We start from the raw sequence: 14,298 nt of genomic DNA on the forward strand, positions 1-14,298 counted from the left end.
CTAACGTTAGTTTTTAAAATAGAACTTCCAGATGTTTCTTTGGGGTTGGAGTCTTTTGATGCTAAGAGCAGCTTGAGAGAGTTTTCATTGCACAGTCAGATTTTGCCCATCATCCCTTTCTTCTTTAAATTTTCAATTCAATTTTATTTATATAGCGCCAAATCACAACAAAAGTCGCCTCAAGGCGCTTCATAGATACAGAGAAAAACCCAACAATCATATGACCCCCTATGAGCAAGCACTTTGGCGACAGTGGGAAGGAAAAACTCCCTTTTAACAGGAAGAAACCTCGGACAGGACCAGGCTCAGGGAGGGGCGGGGCCATCTGCTGTGATTGGTTGGGGTGAGTTTGAATGGTGGTTTAAATGTAAGGTGGTGTCGGAATTTCCAAGTATGAAATGCATTCCTGCCCGTGCACTGCTGGCTCTGTTGTGCTGGCTCCGGGTCCATTGTGTAACTGACACCAACATTTATAGGATGCTCACATTAGAGCCTCTTATTGCGTGTTTTGTTTGGGTTTCCAGCAATGTGTGAAATTACCAAAATTAGAGAGGGGATAGCCAAACATATGGAACAGGAAAAGACCGCCGTGTAATCCATTTATTTCCACAACATAACTGTATTCTAATTATCACCTATTTGAGCGGTAACTGTAACAGAATAAAGTTACTCATATTTTAAATACGTATTCCATTATTGCCCAACGCTGGTGCTAAACAGTCCCATTATTTTTATGTCAGTATCTGCTATATTTACTGCTACTTTAGTGCAAGATTATACAGCTAAATGAATCACAATATATTTCACCTCACCTCGACTTACTTTTGAATAAAGTGTAATGCTTTATATTAGCTTAAATAACCCAAAATTACAAGAAACTCCAAGTGATACACTAATCCTTCAATAATCTTATTCTAATTATATAATGCACATTACTGTGTCGTTCACCACTGATTTTATTAGCAACATTTTGTACATTTACTTGAGTAAAAGTTTAATTTGACTTCAGTTTGATTTACTTTTATATTCCATTTCTGCAATTGGGTGTGTGGCAACATTAGACCTAAACCTTGACAGCATTCAGGACCAAAACACTGGAGAAGGAGGCGGAGTCGTGACAGCAGCCAGCATGACTAGTCATGTAACTAAAAGCTAAATAATGTAACAATTTTGTTGCTACACTGTCTTGAAGTCATGCTTGGTTCACACTAACCTCTAAGTAAGCAGGACATGCTAAAAATTGAAGCTTGAAACAAAGAGCTGTCCCGCTGAGCTGCTTTTATACAGATACGTTTTCATTTTAGGTCTCAACATAATCTACTAGAGGTGGGAATCACCATACATCCCACGATACGATATTATTGCAATTTTTAAAAATATTTTGCGATATTCAGATTCTGTACATAAAGGTAAACTTTATCAATATTCATTTTCTCTAATATCAAAGTCTCACACTCAGTCTTTCTCTCATTTCAGTTTGATTGTTGACAAACTGAACGGTTTGTATTACAGTCTAGTCCAACTTAACTGAATCAACCATCTGGTACAATTATAGCTATTCTGAACTATGCAGTTTATGAAAACTATGCAGCCCCTTCAGCAACTGAAGAATTTGAAAGTAAATTAAAACAAAATATAATTTTACATTAAATAAAAAAGTTTTAAACTTAATTAAAATAAAACATATCTTAAATTAAAATAAGTAAACTGTCATGTTTATTGCTGCCATAAAAAAAGTTAAACACATTTGGACAGTGAAGGAATGTCAGGATTCTTGCTCAGAAAAAGGATCAACATGCTCTGAAGTCAGAGCACAAAAACCTTTTTTGTAACAAAATATCCATTTCTGCTGTCCCTGTATCGATACATTATTAACAAACAAAATATCACCATACTACAAAGTATCGATTTTTTCCCCCACCCCTATAATCTACATTGAAGTTTTCTACAGCATTCTTGTCTATTTCTTAATTCTGGTAGTTTTGATTAACAAAGGTCTAAAAGTTCGTGTTATTTCGTCCTCATGCTTCGCACTCAGATGCTCAGGCTCTGAACTCCAGCTCAGAGGGTAACGCCATCAATCCTGGGAGTTGACATGTTTACTGCTTTCTTGTGTGTTATTGTTACTCCACTCACTTCAGACTTCCCACATCCGTTCTTCATGGGCTTTTAAAACGATTTAAAATATATATGTATGAATGGGAGCGTGATTGGCGAGCTGCAATCTGATCTGGAATGGGACTGAGATGATTAGATGTCTGCCCTCACATCTATCTGTATTAAGATGGATTGGATATTTGCCCTGGCAGCTTTGGGAATCGTAACAGCCCATGTTAAACAGACAAGCACATACATCCTTATGGCTGAAGAATGGTTTATAGGCATTCAACTGTTCCAAGAAAGCTCGGTGTATTGGTTGGTGGTATGAGATACAGTCATGCCCCAGGGAAAATGGTGGTGAAAGGAAGTCTGGGAAAGCTCTGAGACTGGAAACTGTGACCTGACCTACTGTTCAGGAAGTGGTTTGGGAGCTTTTGTAGGTCATATGTTTGCTTGTTTTTAGCATGAGCGCTGTCACATCTTGGCGTGTGTGAAGAAACAGTCCAGCACAGTAATGTTTTCATTTCCACAGTCGGAGAAATTAGCTGACTGGCATTTTAAAAAGCAACAAAAACGCTGTCTGTCTCCATGAAACTGCTTTCAGATTCATCGGTACTTTAAAATGAGGCAAAATCGCTCAAGTTAATAAAAAAGTTGAATACATTTGTGTCAGCGCTGTAAGCATCAAGCTGCCACGCTGCTCGACGCCTTTCTCTCATCTGTCCTTCACTTTATGTTGACTTTAACCATTCTTAAATAATTTAGTTCCTGCAGAAGCTTTTCAGATTCTCAGATGTAATCCTCGAACCAGGGGGAAATGGATCTGCAAAGCTGCATAAATAAAGCGTCTTCATTTCCTCCGTTTCCGTTTAACTGCTGAGAGGATTTGCGGGAACCATAAATCGATAATTAAAGGAGAGCGAGCTGTGACCTGTAATCCTGTCAGCGTCTCCGAAGTAAATGGTTATGATATTGACTAAAGGGTGGGGCCGGCTGCACAAATAGTAATCCTCGAGTCATCTAAACTAGTAATGAATCTTACAATCTCAAAGTTGTTGACAGAATCAGAACAAAATTGTCTGTTTTGTTTTACAGATTCCTGGTAAGTGTTACTCTTTACAAGCTTTTTCGGAGCACATTATGTGTAAATTGCTGCTTCTTGTCTGCCAACAAAGCAGCAGAGCGGGGGCCATTTTTTCTAAACCGAATGCAATAAAACCCCAGAAATGTCTTGTTAATGATTCATCTCTTTTCTGTTCACATAAAACATAAAAGCAGCCAATGAGCCGACAGGTCTGATGACATCAATCTGCACAGGCAAATGTTATAATCTGTCTAAACCAGACGCAACACTGAATTCTGTGTGAAATTCAATTGCTGCTGATTATTTTTATGGGTTTTATTTCTGGATACTTTTACCAATCACATTTGCCAGTATTTCTGAGCTCTCACGGGTATTATAGGAATAAAGTTATCCGTGACGTCATATTAATATCAAATCCATGCGTCCAAATATGTGGTAACATTTTCCACCTGGTAGAAGGCAGCTGTACTTAATACATTACCCCCTCTGATCCCCAGCTGCTGCTCTCTTTAGATAATCTTCACTAAAGCTTCCAGTTTGGATTCAGGAGACAGACACTATCTCTACTTTTAAGATTAGGCTTCAAACTTTCCTTTTTGCTAAAGCATATAGTTAGGGCTGGACCAGGTGACCCTGAATCCTCCCCTAGTTATGCTGCAATAGACGTAGGCTGCCGGGGGATTCCCATGATGCATTGAGTTTTTCCTTTCCAGTCACCTTTCTCACTCACTATGTGTTAACAGACCTCTCTGCATTGAATCATATCTGTTATTAACCTCTGTCTCTCTTCCACAGCATGTCTTTTATCCTGTCTTCCTTCTCTCACCCCAACCGGTCACAGCAGATGGCCCCGCCCCTCCCTGAGCCTGGTTCTGCCGGAGGTTTCTTCCTGTTAAAAGGGAGTTTTTCCTTCCCACTGTCGCCAAAGTGCTGCTCATAGGGGGTCATATGATTGTTGGGTTTTTCTCTGTATCTATGAAGCGCCTTGAGGCGACTTTTGTTGTGATTTGGCGCTATATAAATAAAATTGAATTGAATTGAATTAAATCAAGGGGGAAATTTAGCTCAGTTTGAATGCTGGTTTGTCTTGTAGTAGCTTTCAGTTACACAGCAATGACTGCAAGGTGTCCAGGTCCGATACTGCAAAGCAAGCCCAAATCATCACCCCTCCACCACCAACAACTCAACAGTTGGTGTGATGTGTTTGTGCTGATGTGCAGCATTTGGCCACAGATCTCCACTTTAGTCTCATCTGCTCAAAGCACATTTTTCTGGAAATCTTGTGCTTTGTTTAGGTGCACCTTTATAGAAAGGAAAGAGTTGGTAACCCTTTCAGACAAGCCGTACTTGTTGAGTCTTTTTAGTTTTTTACCGTACTGTCATGAACTTTAACATTTAACATGCCGACTGACACTTGTAGAGTCTGTAGCTCTTGGGGTTTTTTTTTGTAATTTCCCTGATCATTGCACTGTCTGAGCTCAGACATCATCCTGGTGAAATTGTTAAACTCTATTAATGCCCACCAGAGATGGGCTGTAATGCGTTACTGTAATCCGATTACTTTTTTCAAGTAACGAGTAAAGTAAGGGATTACTATTGCAAAAACGGTAATTAGATTACCGTTACTTTCCCGTAGGAACGCTGCGTTACTGCGTTACTAAAACCGTGATTTTTTTTGCGAGAATGTCTCATGACAGTGACGTAAGCGAGTGCGACATTCGTGACAACAGCTGTGTGCAGATCAACAATGGATCATATATCGAGTGCAGAGAGAGTATGAGCGTGCAGCGTTTAAAGCGTGGAAGTACTGACCTTACTTTGAGTTTGATTCCATAAAAAGTGACAAAAACATTAGTGTCCGTTGTGCGTGGGAAGAAAACTTCTTTTTACGGCGAAAAAAACCCCCTAAACTTCCAAACAAGCACCGAGTAGCTACGACGTAATGGGAAACTCACAGAGAAACTCGCGGATTCTTCCACTGACCGCTGCACACCTGCACCAGGGTAAACCTCCGCCTACCCCACTCCTGCTTTACAGGTGAAAATAGAGCAACAGGACCGCTAGTCTTTGACTTTATTTATTTTCTGCTGTGTTTTACTTGCATCTGAAAGAGTGAGTGTAAACACACAAAAAAAATATTTTATTTTATGTGCTGGAATGTGCAGAAAATAGGTTTAAATATTAAACAAATTTGTTCCAGTCAGAGAATGTTGCAGATAATTAAATTTTTGCTTGATGCATAAAGTTAAAAGATTAAAACTAATAAAACAAGTTTTAAAAAAAGAGACTTTTCCATTTGATTACATTTTGTATGATGAATTATGTAGAAAAAGTAGAATTGGGCTGAAAGATTTATCGCTTTGTTACCTATTCAGGTTGTAAATCGTGTTTTAAAAAAGTAACTAAGTAATTAATTACTTTTGAAAATAAGTAATCAGTAAAGTAACAGGATTACTTTTGGGGGCAAGTAATCAGTAATTAGTTACTGATTACTTTTTTCAAGTAACTTTACCAACACTGATGCCCACACTTTAACAGAGGTGTTCACACTGCTACTTACCTTCTTTGTTTCTAGAGAAACAGCGTGGGTGGTTTACACAAGACTGAAAACAGTCTTGTGTAAACTTTATTCCTCATATCTGTATATATAGTATTTTAAGTTTTCTATTATTACATTTTAATTTTCTCGCTTCTATTATTTGTTTCTAAGGCAGTTCCCGTAACCGTTTCTCCTCCAGTCTTATCAGCACAGCTGGCTGTGTGACATGACTCAACGTGACGCGAACACAATAGGTACAGGACTTGACTGCAGAGCCACAGCTCTGGGAAAGACAGCAAAGAGGTGTTTTCTGTGGCTGAAAGGAACCAAAGAGCTGTGGGTGTTCGTCTGATGGTCATGAGGAATCAATAGAGACTGTTCAATGAGTAACACAACACTGGTTCAGAACAGGGGAATGGGCGCCACTAATTGCTCTTGCTTTGTTTGCAATTAGTCCAACATTCTGCCGCTAATGTGATTAGGTCACTTCAGATAAAAGAAGCTTTTGGCAAACACCTACTACGGATGGTGTGTCTGACGTAAATCTGAAACCTCTGTCATCCATCAGCTCGCAGCTGCCCTATGAAGTCTGAGCTGAACAATTTGATAAGATCAGATCTGTTTTTTGTTACTTTGACTCTAGCTGCGGTCAGTTGTTGGGAAATGTCAAGTTGTGAAGAAACCGTTAGCAGCTGAAGACATTAAAAGGAAATAGTTAATATAAAGAGGATTTTTCATCCAGCCACATGATGCAGGCTAAGTGACACCAGAGAATAAACACCAGAGAAAATATAAAACAGCGGCTCTACTCTGATCTACTTTCCATCGCTACATGCAGCCTGTTTTATTTGTGGCTAAGGAACGGTAATGTTGTAGCCAGTGACACTGACAAAAGTCAGTGCAGGCGATATAAGCTGCTGTAGAATAAACACAATTTAAGCTGATTAATATTAGCTGATGCTAGCAAGCACATACTGCTTTTTAATTGGTTTATTACCTCTAAGACTTTACTGCTATTGCCAAACAGCAGCCTGTTTTTAATGCTTAGTTTTTTGGTCCCAGTTATGCTAAATGTGTAGCAGACAGCAACATTAGTTACCATGTATTTGAAGATCGATCTAGTCCACAGTGGGCCTTCACCAAAGCAGACCAGGACATTGCTTCATGGTCCTCGGGTCTTTTTCATTATTTTGAATTCTCAGTTGATATAGTCGAGTTGGTTGAGTTTTGAATTACAGTTTTGAGGCCTTATTATGAATTCAAATGTAATATTAGGCTTAAATTGTATTGTATTACATCTGTATCTTGTTGATTTTCAAATTCCTGTTAAGACTTGTAACGTCGGGTTGCGTTTAGTGGTTGAGAGGAGGCGACAAAACACTTAGCAGGCTAGCCAAAAGAATAGACACTCGCACTGGCATTGGGAATTCCACAGCGTGTTCTTTAATATACCTTCTCTTCATCAACCATATAAGCCCGGTTGAACGGCTGCAGCTTAACAAACATAGAGCGCAGTGTTCGTACAACCCATAACGTTGGAGAGGTAAAACATAAAATCCGTCCCTCCTCATGCACTAGCGTGCAAGCACATGTCCACACAATCACAGAGAGAGCAGTGGCGCATACTGATGACAACATTAACCCTCGACTTGGGTTGTCTTAAAGAGACACCACACCATTGTGACTGTTACAGACTGCTTTACTGTTCTAGAGGTTTTCTTGGTCATTATTTGGCTTCAGTTCCTATTTTGAGTTAAACTTCCTGTTTTACTCTGATAGTTGTTTTTCTTTTGTGTCTTGTTTTGGATTTGCCTTAACATCTGTTTGATTCTTAGGTTGTTTTTTAAATTTCATATGGGGCGATCGTGGCTCAAGAGTTGGGCGTTCGTCTTCGAGCCCCGGCTCGGACAGTCTCGGTCGTTGTGTCCTTGGGCAAGACACTTCACCTACTGCCTACTGGTGTTGGCCAGAGGGGCCGATGGCGCGATATGGCAGCCTCGCCTCTGTCAGTCTGCCCCAGGGCAGCTGTGGCTACAACTGTAGCTGCCTCCACCAGTGTGTGAATAAATAGTGGAATTGTAAGGCGCTTTGGGTGCCTTGAAAAGCGCTAAATAAATGCAATTTATTATTATTATTATTATTAAATTTCATTCCGTCTCCCCTTTAGCATTGCCTGGATATTACCAACCACCATACAAAAGACAGATGTGTGTTCCTGCTTATGCAAATAGAGTCATTTAAAAAAAAAAAAAAAAATAGTCGGCCACTCACTTTAGTTAAATGCGCTTTCTGATTTGAAATTTGTTATTTTATTATTCCTGCTGGACTGTTTTTTGTTTTTGTTTTTTTAAAATGCCAGTTTTTGATCACACCTTTCAAAACATAATAACACAGGCTGCTAAAAGCATAAATGCAACTCTAATTCAGAGTCGCTGCAAAATGTGTGGCTCTATTTTAGCCAAAGCAACGCCTCTATCAAACTAGAAAATGGTTATAGTATCCACATAAGCAATATGTGGTGAGCACAGAAAGGCTTTTTTGTAAATGCCAGCGCTGTTATCAGCTTTCCTCTCTCTGCACACAGTCAGTAAATCACCTGTTTTTGTGTTCTGGTCAGCTTGGCGATACCTTGCACATTATTCTGTTTGCAATCCTTCAGTGAATCTGGGCCACAATGTCCACTGACGCACATTAACAAAGGCTCCTCTCTGCCGTGTGTACCTTTCTTTCCCGTGGAAGTGAAAAGCAGGAGATCGAGTTACATCTAATGAGAAAAGGACTTCACACCCCATTGGTTTTTCTCGCCACCTGGAATCCAGGCCACCGCCGCTAAAACCTCAACGGCAAAATTAGGGTTGAACGGGAAAAGGAAAAGTGCTCCGAGAATAAATATGCACGTTCGTCTGCTTTGTCAACAGCAAACTGACAAATTACCTGCCCCTGTTCTGTTTTCACTGCGTTCAGGGGATAATTGAACGTTACATGACTCGGACTCCCTTTACCTAAAAAAAAAAACACTGAATTTGTTAGCGAGAAAGGGAGGCTGTGATTTCCTGAGGAACAAAATCAGCAAGACAGGAATGATGAACGCTGAAGTAAAAGACCAATTTGGCTAATAAAATGGTAAAGCTTTGCAGTCTGCCTCATATGTGAAAGTTACTGAGCTCAAAGGCACTGGCTCACCTTCACTCCTTTTTTCATTGTGGATTTTCTTCCTTTACTTGGTTAATTGGAAGACAGGCCTGTTTTTTCAAGTTCAAAGGAGAGAACTGTTCCTTCATGAGCTCTTTTCCATAAGTAGGAGCTCAGTAAGCTGACATGATTACACAGAGACCCACCTGGACTCATGAAAACCAGACAGTCCCGATGGCAGTGAGTCGAAGCTAATTAAAAAGTGTGAAGAGACTTGGGTGCCTTTAAGTTTGCTTTAACATATTTGTTACTAAAATATCATTTATAATATAAGTTCAAAAGACATACTGTTTATTTATACCACTGTGAAGAAAGTTAAATGCTGATAAAAGAACAAAGTTACCCCACTACAGTCAATCATGTTACCTTTAAAAACACGGATAAAAATCAATCCGGTGAACGCCTGGTAGGTCAATAAAGCTTAGCATGTCGATATTGAGCCAAAGTACAAAACTCAGCTCATTTAAATGGTCCAGATTTAGTTGAATGAAGTAAATAGACTTACAGTCATCCTGTGGAACATCTTTGAAGTTTATGAAGGGTGGTCGTGGCTCAGGAGGTAGAGTCGCTCATCTTCCAGTTGGGAGGTTGGTGGTTCGAACTGGGGGCCAAAGTATCCCTGTGTGAGTTAATTGGTGTGTAAATGTTAGAACTTAAATGCAGGGGAAGACTGTATAAATACATGGACACAATCAAACAAGCACCTAAGCGCTACGTGAGAAACGGTCCATTTACATGCTGAATGGTGAATCTCAAGCCACCTGTCATTTCTTTATAGTTTACTAGGAAAATGTGAAATACCTGTACAAATTTATTTATCTAGAAATGGTCAGATAAAGACTAAAAGACATAACTTTACACAAATCAACCTCAATTATCAAAGTAAACAGAAAATAATAAAAAAGGCAAGGCTAACACTAAGACATGAAGGTTCATATGAACCCCAATAAAAGAGCAGAGAAGGCACTGGAACACAAATGAGACAGAGGGAGGCAAAGACAGTGAAACACAACATTAGAAGCAAAAGAAAGAATCAACAAAAGGAACCAAAATTCAGCAAATACTGAACAAAACCTTTGGACCATGACAGAGATGCCCACCTCCTACAACTGAATCCATATTTCACTGACAGACGAGTGGTTTCAATCATTTCATTTCACTCTGAGTGAAAGTGAATGAGCTCATAGCCACCACATTTATTTTCTCTGCTAATCTCTTTACATAAAGTAAACTGATACAGCAGGTCTCTTTCTCAGTGACATCACCCCTCCCTCCCCATCAACTGAACTAAAAGGAGAAATGTTGCAGCATTCAGCTAACTGAATACATTTTACACCAGTGTTTACAGGTAATTTCACTCTGAGAAAGAGGGTTTGGTGTGTGGCTGCGCCTGATAAACAGGGAAGGGCCGTCTAATTCAGCCTGCATAAATGACATTTCTGTGCGGCAGATTGCTTGTTAAATATTGATAAAACCTGAGAGCTGATGTTTCAAGGTTGTTTAAACTCTGCCTTAATGAGCTGGAAGTTTTCCAGTGGGTATTAGCATTTAGATGAAATGTGTGTTAAAGTAGTTTGGATTTTATGGACTGTCTGTGCGTTAGCCACAGCTGATTTTCTGAGAATACATATTAGTGGATGTACATATTAGGGCTGTAGATTGAGCTTCACTATTATAAACAAATGGTCATCAATTTTTCGTTAATTTCATCTAGTAAAAAGTGTATTCATGACTCAGTATGCAGTCTATTTAAAAAAGAAAACTATTTAATACTTAAAATCAAACTGCCACCCTGCTGTGTGTCTCGTGTGCTGATTTCATATGCTGAACACATTTGTCCTGTGGTTCTTTGCAGCTCTGGTGGTGAGATTTCTGACCAGACGCTTCATCTGGGAGTATGACCCCACACTTGGTAAGACAGCCCAAGAAACGTGTATCCCTCCTGCTGTTACTGCCATCTCCTGTATCTGCAGTAATTGTACACTGTCAATTTTATGGTTTTATATGAAGTTCTTATAATACATATAGTCCTTAACTAAGTTAAAAAACACACAGCAGATTCCACTAATTTTACAAAACCTAAGCCAGTTACTCAGTAGCTTGTAGAGCCACCTTTAGCAGCAATAACTTGAAGTAATGGTTTTCTGTATGACTTTGTCATACAAGTGTTGTGTGGCACAGGTGTCTTAAAGTCCCAGCACAGCAATTCAGTCAGTTCAAGGTCTGGTGTTTGACTGGACCATTGCAACACCTTGATTCTTTTCTGCCATGCTACCGCTAATGTGAAATCTTCTGTAACTAGCTTAGCATTACTTTTAGCTTTGTGCCCTCTTTCTGTAAGTTTAGCCAAAACTTAAAAGCAGGAGAAACATCTCATTCAGGCATTTTTCCTGCATGAACCTCTCTAAAGATGACAAAATGAAAATGTGTTTGCTTTTGGCACAGCTAGGGTAATGGCTTTCCCCAGCTAGCTTCCAGCTTTTATCTAAGGTAAGCTAGCTGCTGCTCGTTTTAGTTTTCATAGTTAGCATAGATTCATAGTGCTGTCAGCGTTAATCTCGTTAAAATAACGTTAATGCCATAACTGCATTAATGCGGCAACTCTTCGTTAGCAAGTTAACGCAGATTGCCCCGTACGTGGGGCTGGACGGCGCTAACGCGTTGACGCCCTGCGATGAGAGATTTAACGAGATTAACGCAGACAGCACTAATATGAATCTATGCTAACTATGAAAACTACAATGAGCAGCAGCTAACTTAGCTTAGATTAAAAGCTGGAAGCTAGCTGGGGAAAGCCATTACCCTAGCTGTGCCAAAAGCAAACACATTTTCATTTTGTCATCTTTAGAGAGGTTCATGCAGGAAAAATGCCTGAACGAGATGTTTCTCCTGCTTTCAATTTTTAGCTAAACTTACAGAAAGAGGGCACGAAGCTAAAAGTAATGCTAGGCTAGTTACAGAAGATTTCACATTAGCGGTAGCATGACAGAAAAGAATCAAGGTGTTGCAATGGTCCAGTCAAAGACCAGACCTTGAACTGACCAATCTCAATACCAATCTCCTCATATAACAGGAAAAAGAGAAAATTGAAATATTAAGTGCAGGAGTTATATCATGGGCACTAGCATGGCCAGCACAGAGCTAGCACTTTAATCTTCTGCACAAATGTTTATCTGCTGAAAACAGAATAAAAGCAATAATTGATTCATTAAAAATTCTGGGATAAAGTGCTGAAACTGCTACAACTCAGCGTAATGTAAAATTGTTGTTGGGGGGTTTCTCTTATCAGTGCATTATATACAGTAGAACTGGCCTTTTCATACTCTGGTTGAACCAGTTCTCTACATTGTAATTATGGGACACAAAGTGCCTCCTCTATAATGTGCCTTTCATTTCCTGGCTGTGCTTGGCAGGTCAGCGCCTCTGGACTGTTCACATGGTGCTCCTTCAATAGCCTGCCTGTTCTTAGCAATACATGGTGCAGTACAGTGCAATCACCAACATAAAGCAGACCGCACTCAGGAGCATAATTAATCCATTTTCATATAATAACATAATGATCACAGTCATTATGTCCTCTGTGTGACATCTCAACATATGTGAGACTGCTGAGATACGTTCAGGTGCTAGAGCAACAAAAAGGAAGCACTTTAACTAAAGCGATATGATTCTATGATTTCTTTTACATTTAGCATACGTGGCATTTAGGATCATACTCAGCTGCCACCCATCCACATCTTACTACTTTTTTACAATATAATGTATTGCCACTGTGCCAGCTTCATATTACACGTCTGCTGTTTAAACTCCAAGTAGGGAATGTGGTAGAAATCAGGAAAAGAGCAATAACTGCTTCCTTGGTTACAACAAGAGGTTACGTCACAACCTCTTGAGGTCTGTAATGGAAATAACAGCACCGCTGGAGGGTGTCTGTGACCAATCAGACTGCCTGGATGAAATTACCCACAAAGTGCTCAAAACATTAAAACACTATTATGAGCAGATCGCACAGGTAGGGGGTTTGCATGCTGGAGAATTACTGCCACAATGTGGGCTGCACTCCATCTATCTCAGTATGCCTTCCAGTAGCTATTGCTCACCATTCATCTCCATTTATTATCTACCTATTTATCTGGATCAGGTTTACAAACAAGCTCAGATCTTATTCCCTGCAGTGAATTGTCCCTTTTCAGCCTAGATGTACGAAACAGCCCAAGCAGAGCTATCTTGTGCATCTTCAAAGGCAGATTTTATTTCAGGGGACAGTAGATTTACTGTGACTGCAAAAAAAATTCAGGCTTAGCGAAGACAAGTTTCTGCAGGATAGTGCATATAAACTGTGTATAAAGCCGGTCAGAGCAGCATGCTCTGTTTTGCGTAACTATTTTTAAATCCCGGTAGCTCTGCAACCACATAAGCTAGCACAATAATTTTTTTGCATATGAAACCGGAGGAGTTGTACTTACATCTTATGCCATCAGCTTGTCCTCGGTCACAGTTTCCTTCCACATATAGCTTTGCAAAAACTGCATAAAAAGCGCTTGCAGCAACAAAAACATAATATTCCAGAAACACGCTTTGCCGATCCGATCAGCTGTTCATAACACTTCCTACGTTGGAATAGACGTCAGCGCGAACTTTTCCATGTCCGCCATTACTTGCCCGAAACCGGAAGTGACGTCATTTTCGCGGAAATGTAGGGGTTTTTTTTACCATCAGGGCCTCATGAGCCTATACTGGTGTTTTTAAAAGTTATCTTTGACTTCATGACTTTCTGTGTTAGGCTGCTTTTTTTGCAAATTTGTATCATAATATTTATTTTCGTTTTTCCTGCAGTATACAAAAATTGGTGTATTTCAAAAATAAAACTATGAAGACACTTAAAGTAAATTTCCTGTGGTGGGAAACTAGTTTGTGCAACTTTTTTGTATTTACAGTTTTGAGGGATAAGCCTCTTAAATTTCTCTAACTAGAAATATGTTAAAAAAAAAAAAAAAAAAACGATTTTCAATTTTTTTGTAGTTTATTGCACTTTTTTGCAATTTATGTAATTACTATGCACTTAATGCAGACATATTATTAAAATCTGGGCTATAATGGTTGTATTGATGTATAGCAACTTAAAATGCTCCCAAAAATGGCTCCACAGCATGTAAACATATAATATAAGCTCTGGCGGACTTGGTTCTATGGTAGGTCTTAAAGGGTTAACACATTAAATTCATATTCTCAGAATCATGTAAATATACGAACATGTGGGCATCTCCAGATATAATCAGTACTTGAATGAAGAATGAGTGTGTTTGTGTACCTGCACACACACACACACACACACAAGTTTACACTTGAGTGTTCTTGCTGTTGTTGTGTTCATGTTGGATAT

The 14,298-nt window shown here is 39.4% G+C and overlaps 1 protein-coding gene across 2 annotated transcripts in view; it reads left to right on the plus strand.

Annotated features, from left to right (window-relative positions):
- Nucleotides 1-14,298, plus strand: part of rerg (RAS-like, estrogen-regulated, growth inhibitor) — a 59,854-nt gene that overhangs the window by 34,382 nt on the left and 11,174 nt on the right. For both annotated transcript variants that reach the window (XM_087830517.1, XM_087830518.1), the window contains exon 3: nt 10,771-10,827. In XM_087830517.1, coding sequence (XP_087686643.1) covers nt 10,771-10,827 — 57 coding nt within the window. The remainder of the gene's footprint in view (nt 1-10,770; nt 10,828-14,298) is intronic.

The sequence above is a fragment of the Neolamprologus brichardi genome, chromosome 17 (genome assembly GCF_056152115.1).
Source record: "Neolamprologus brichardi isolate AB-2024 chromosome 17, ASM5615211v1, whole genome shotgun sequence".
NCBI lineage: Eukaryota > Metazoa > Chordata > Actinopteri > Cichliformes > Cichlidae > Neolamprologus > Neolamprologus brichardi.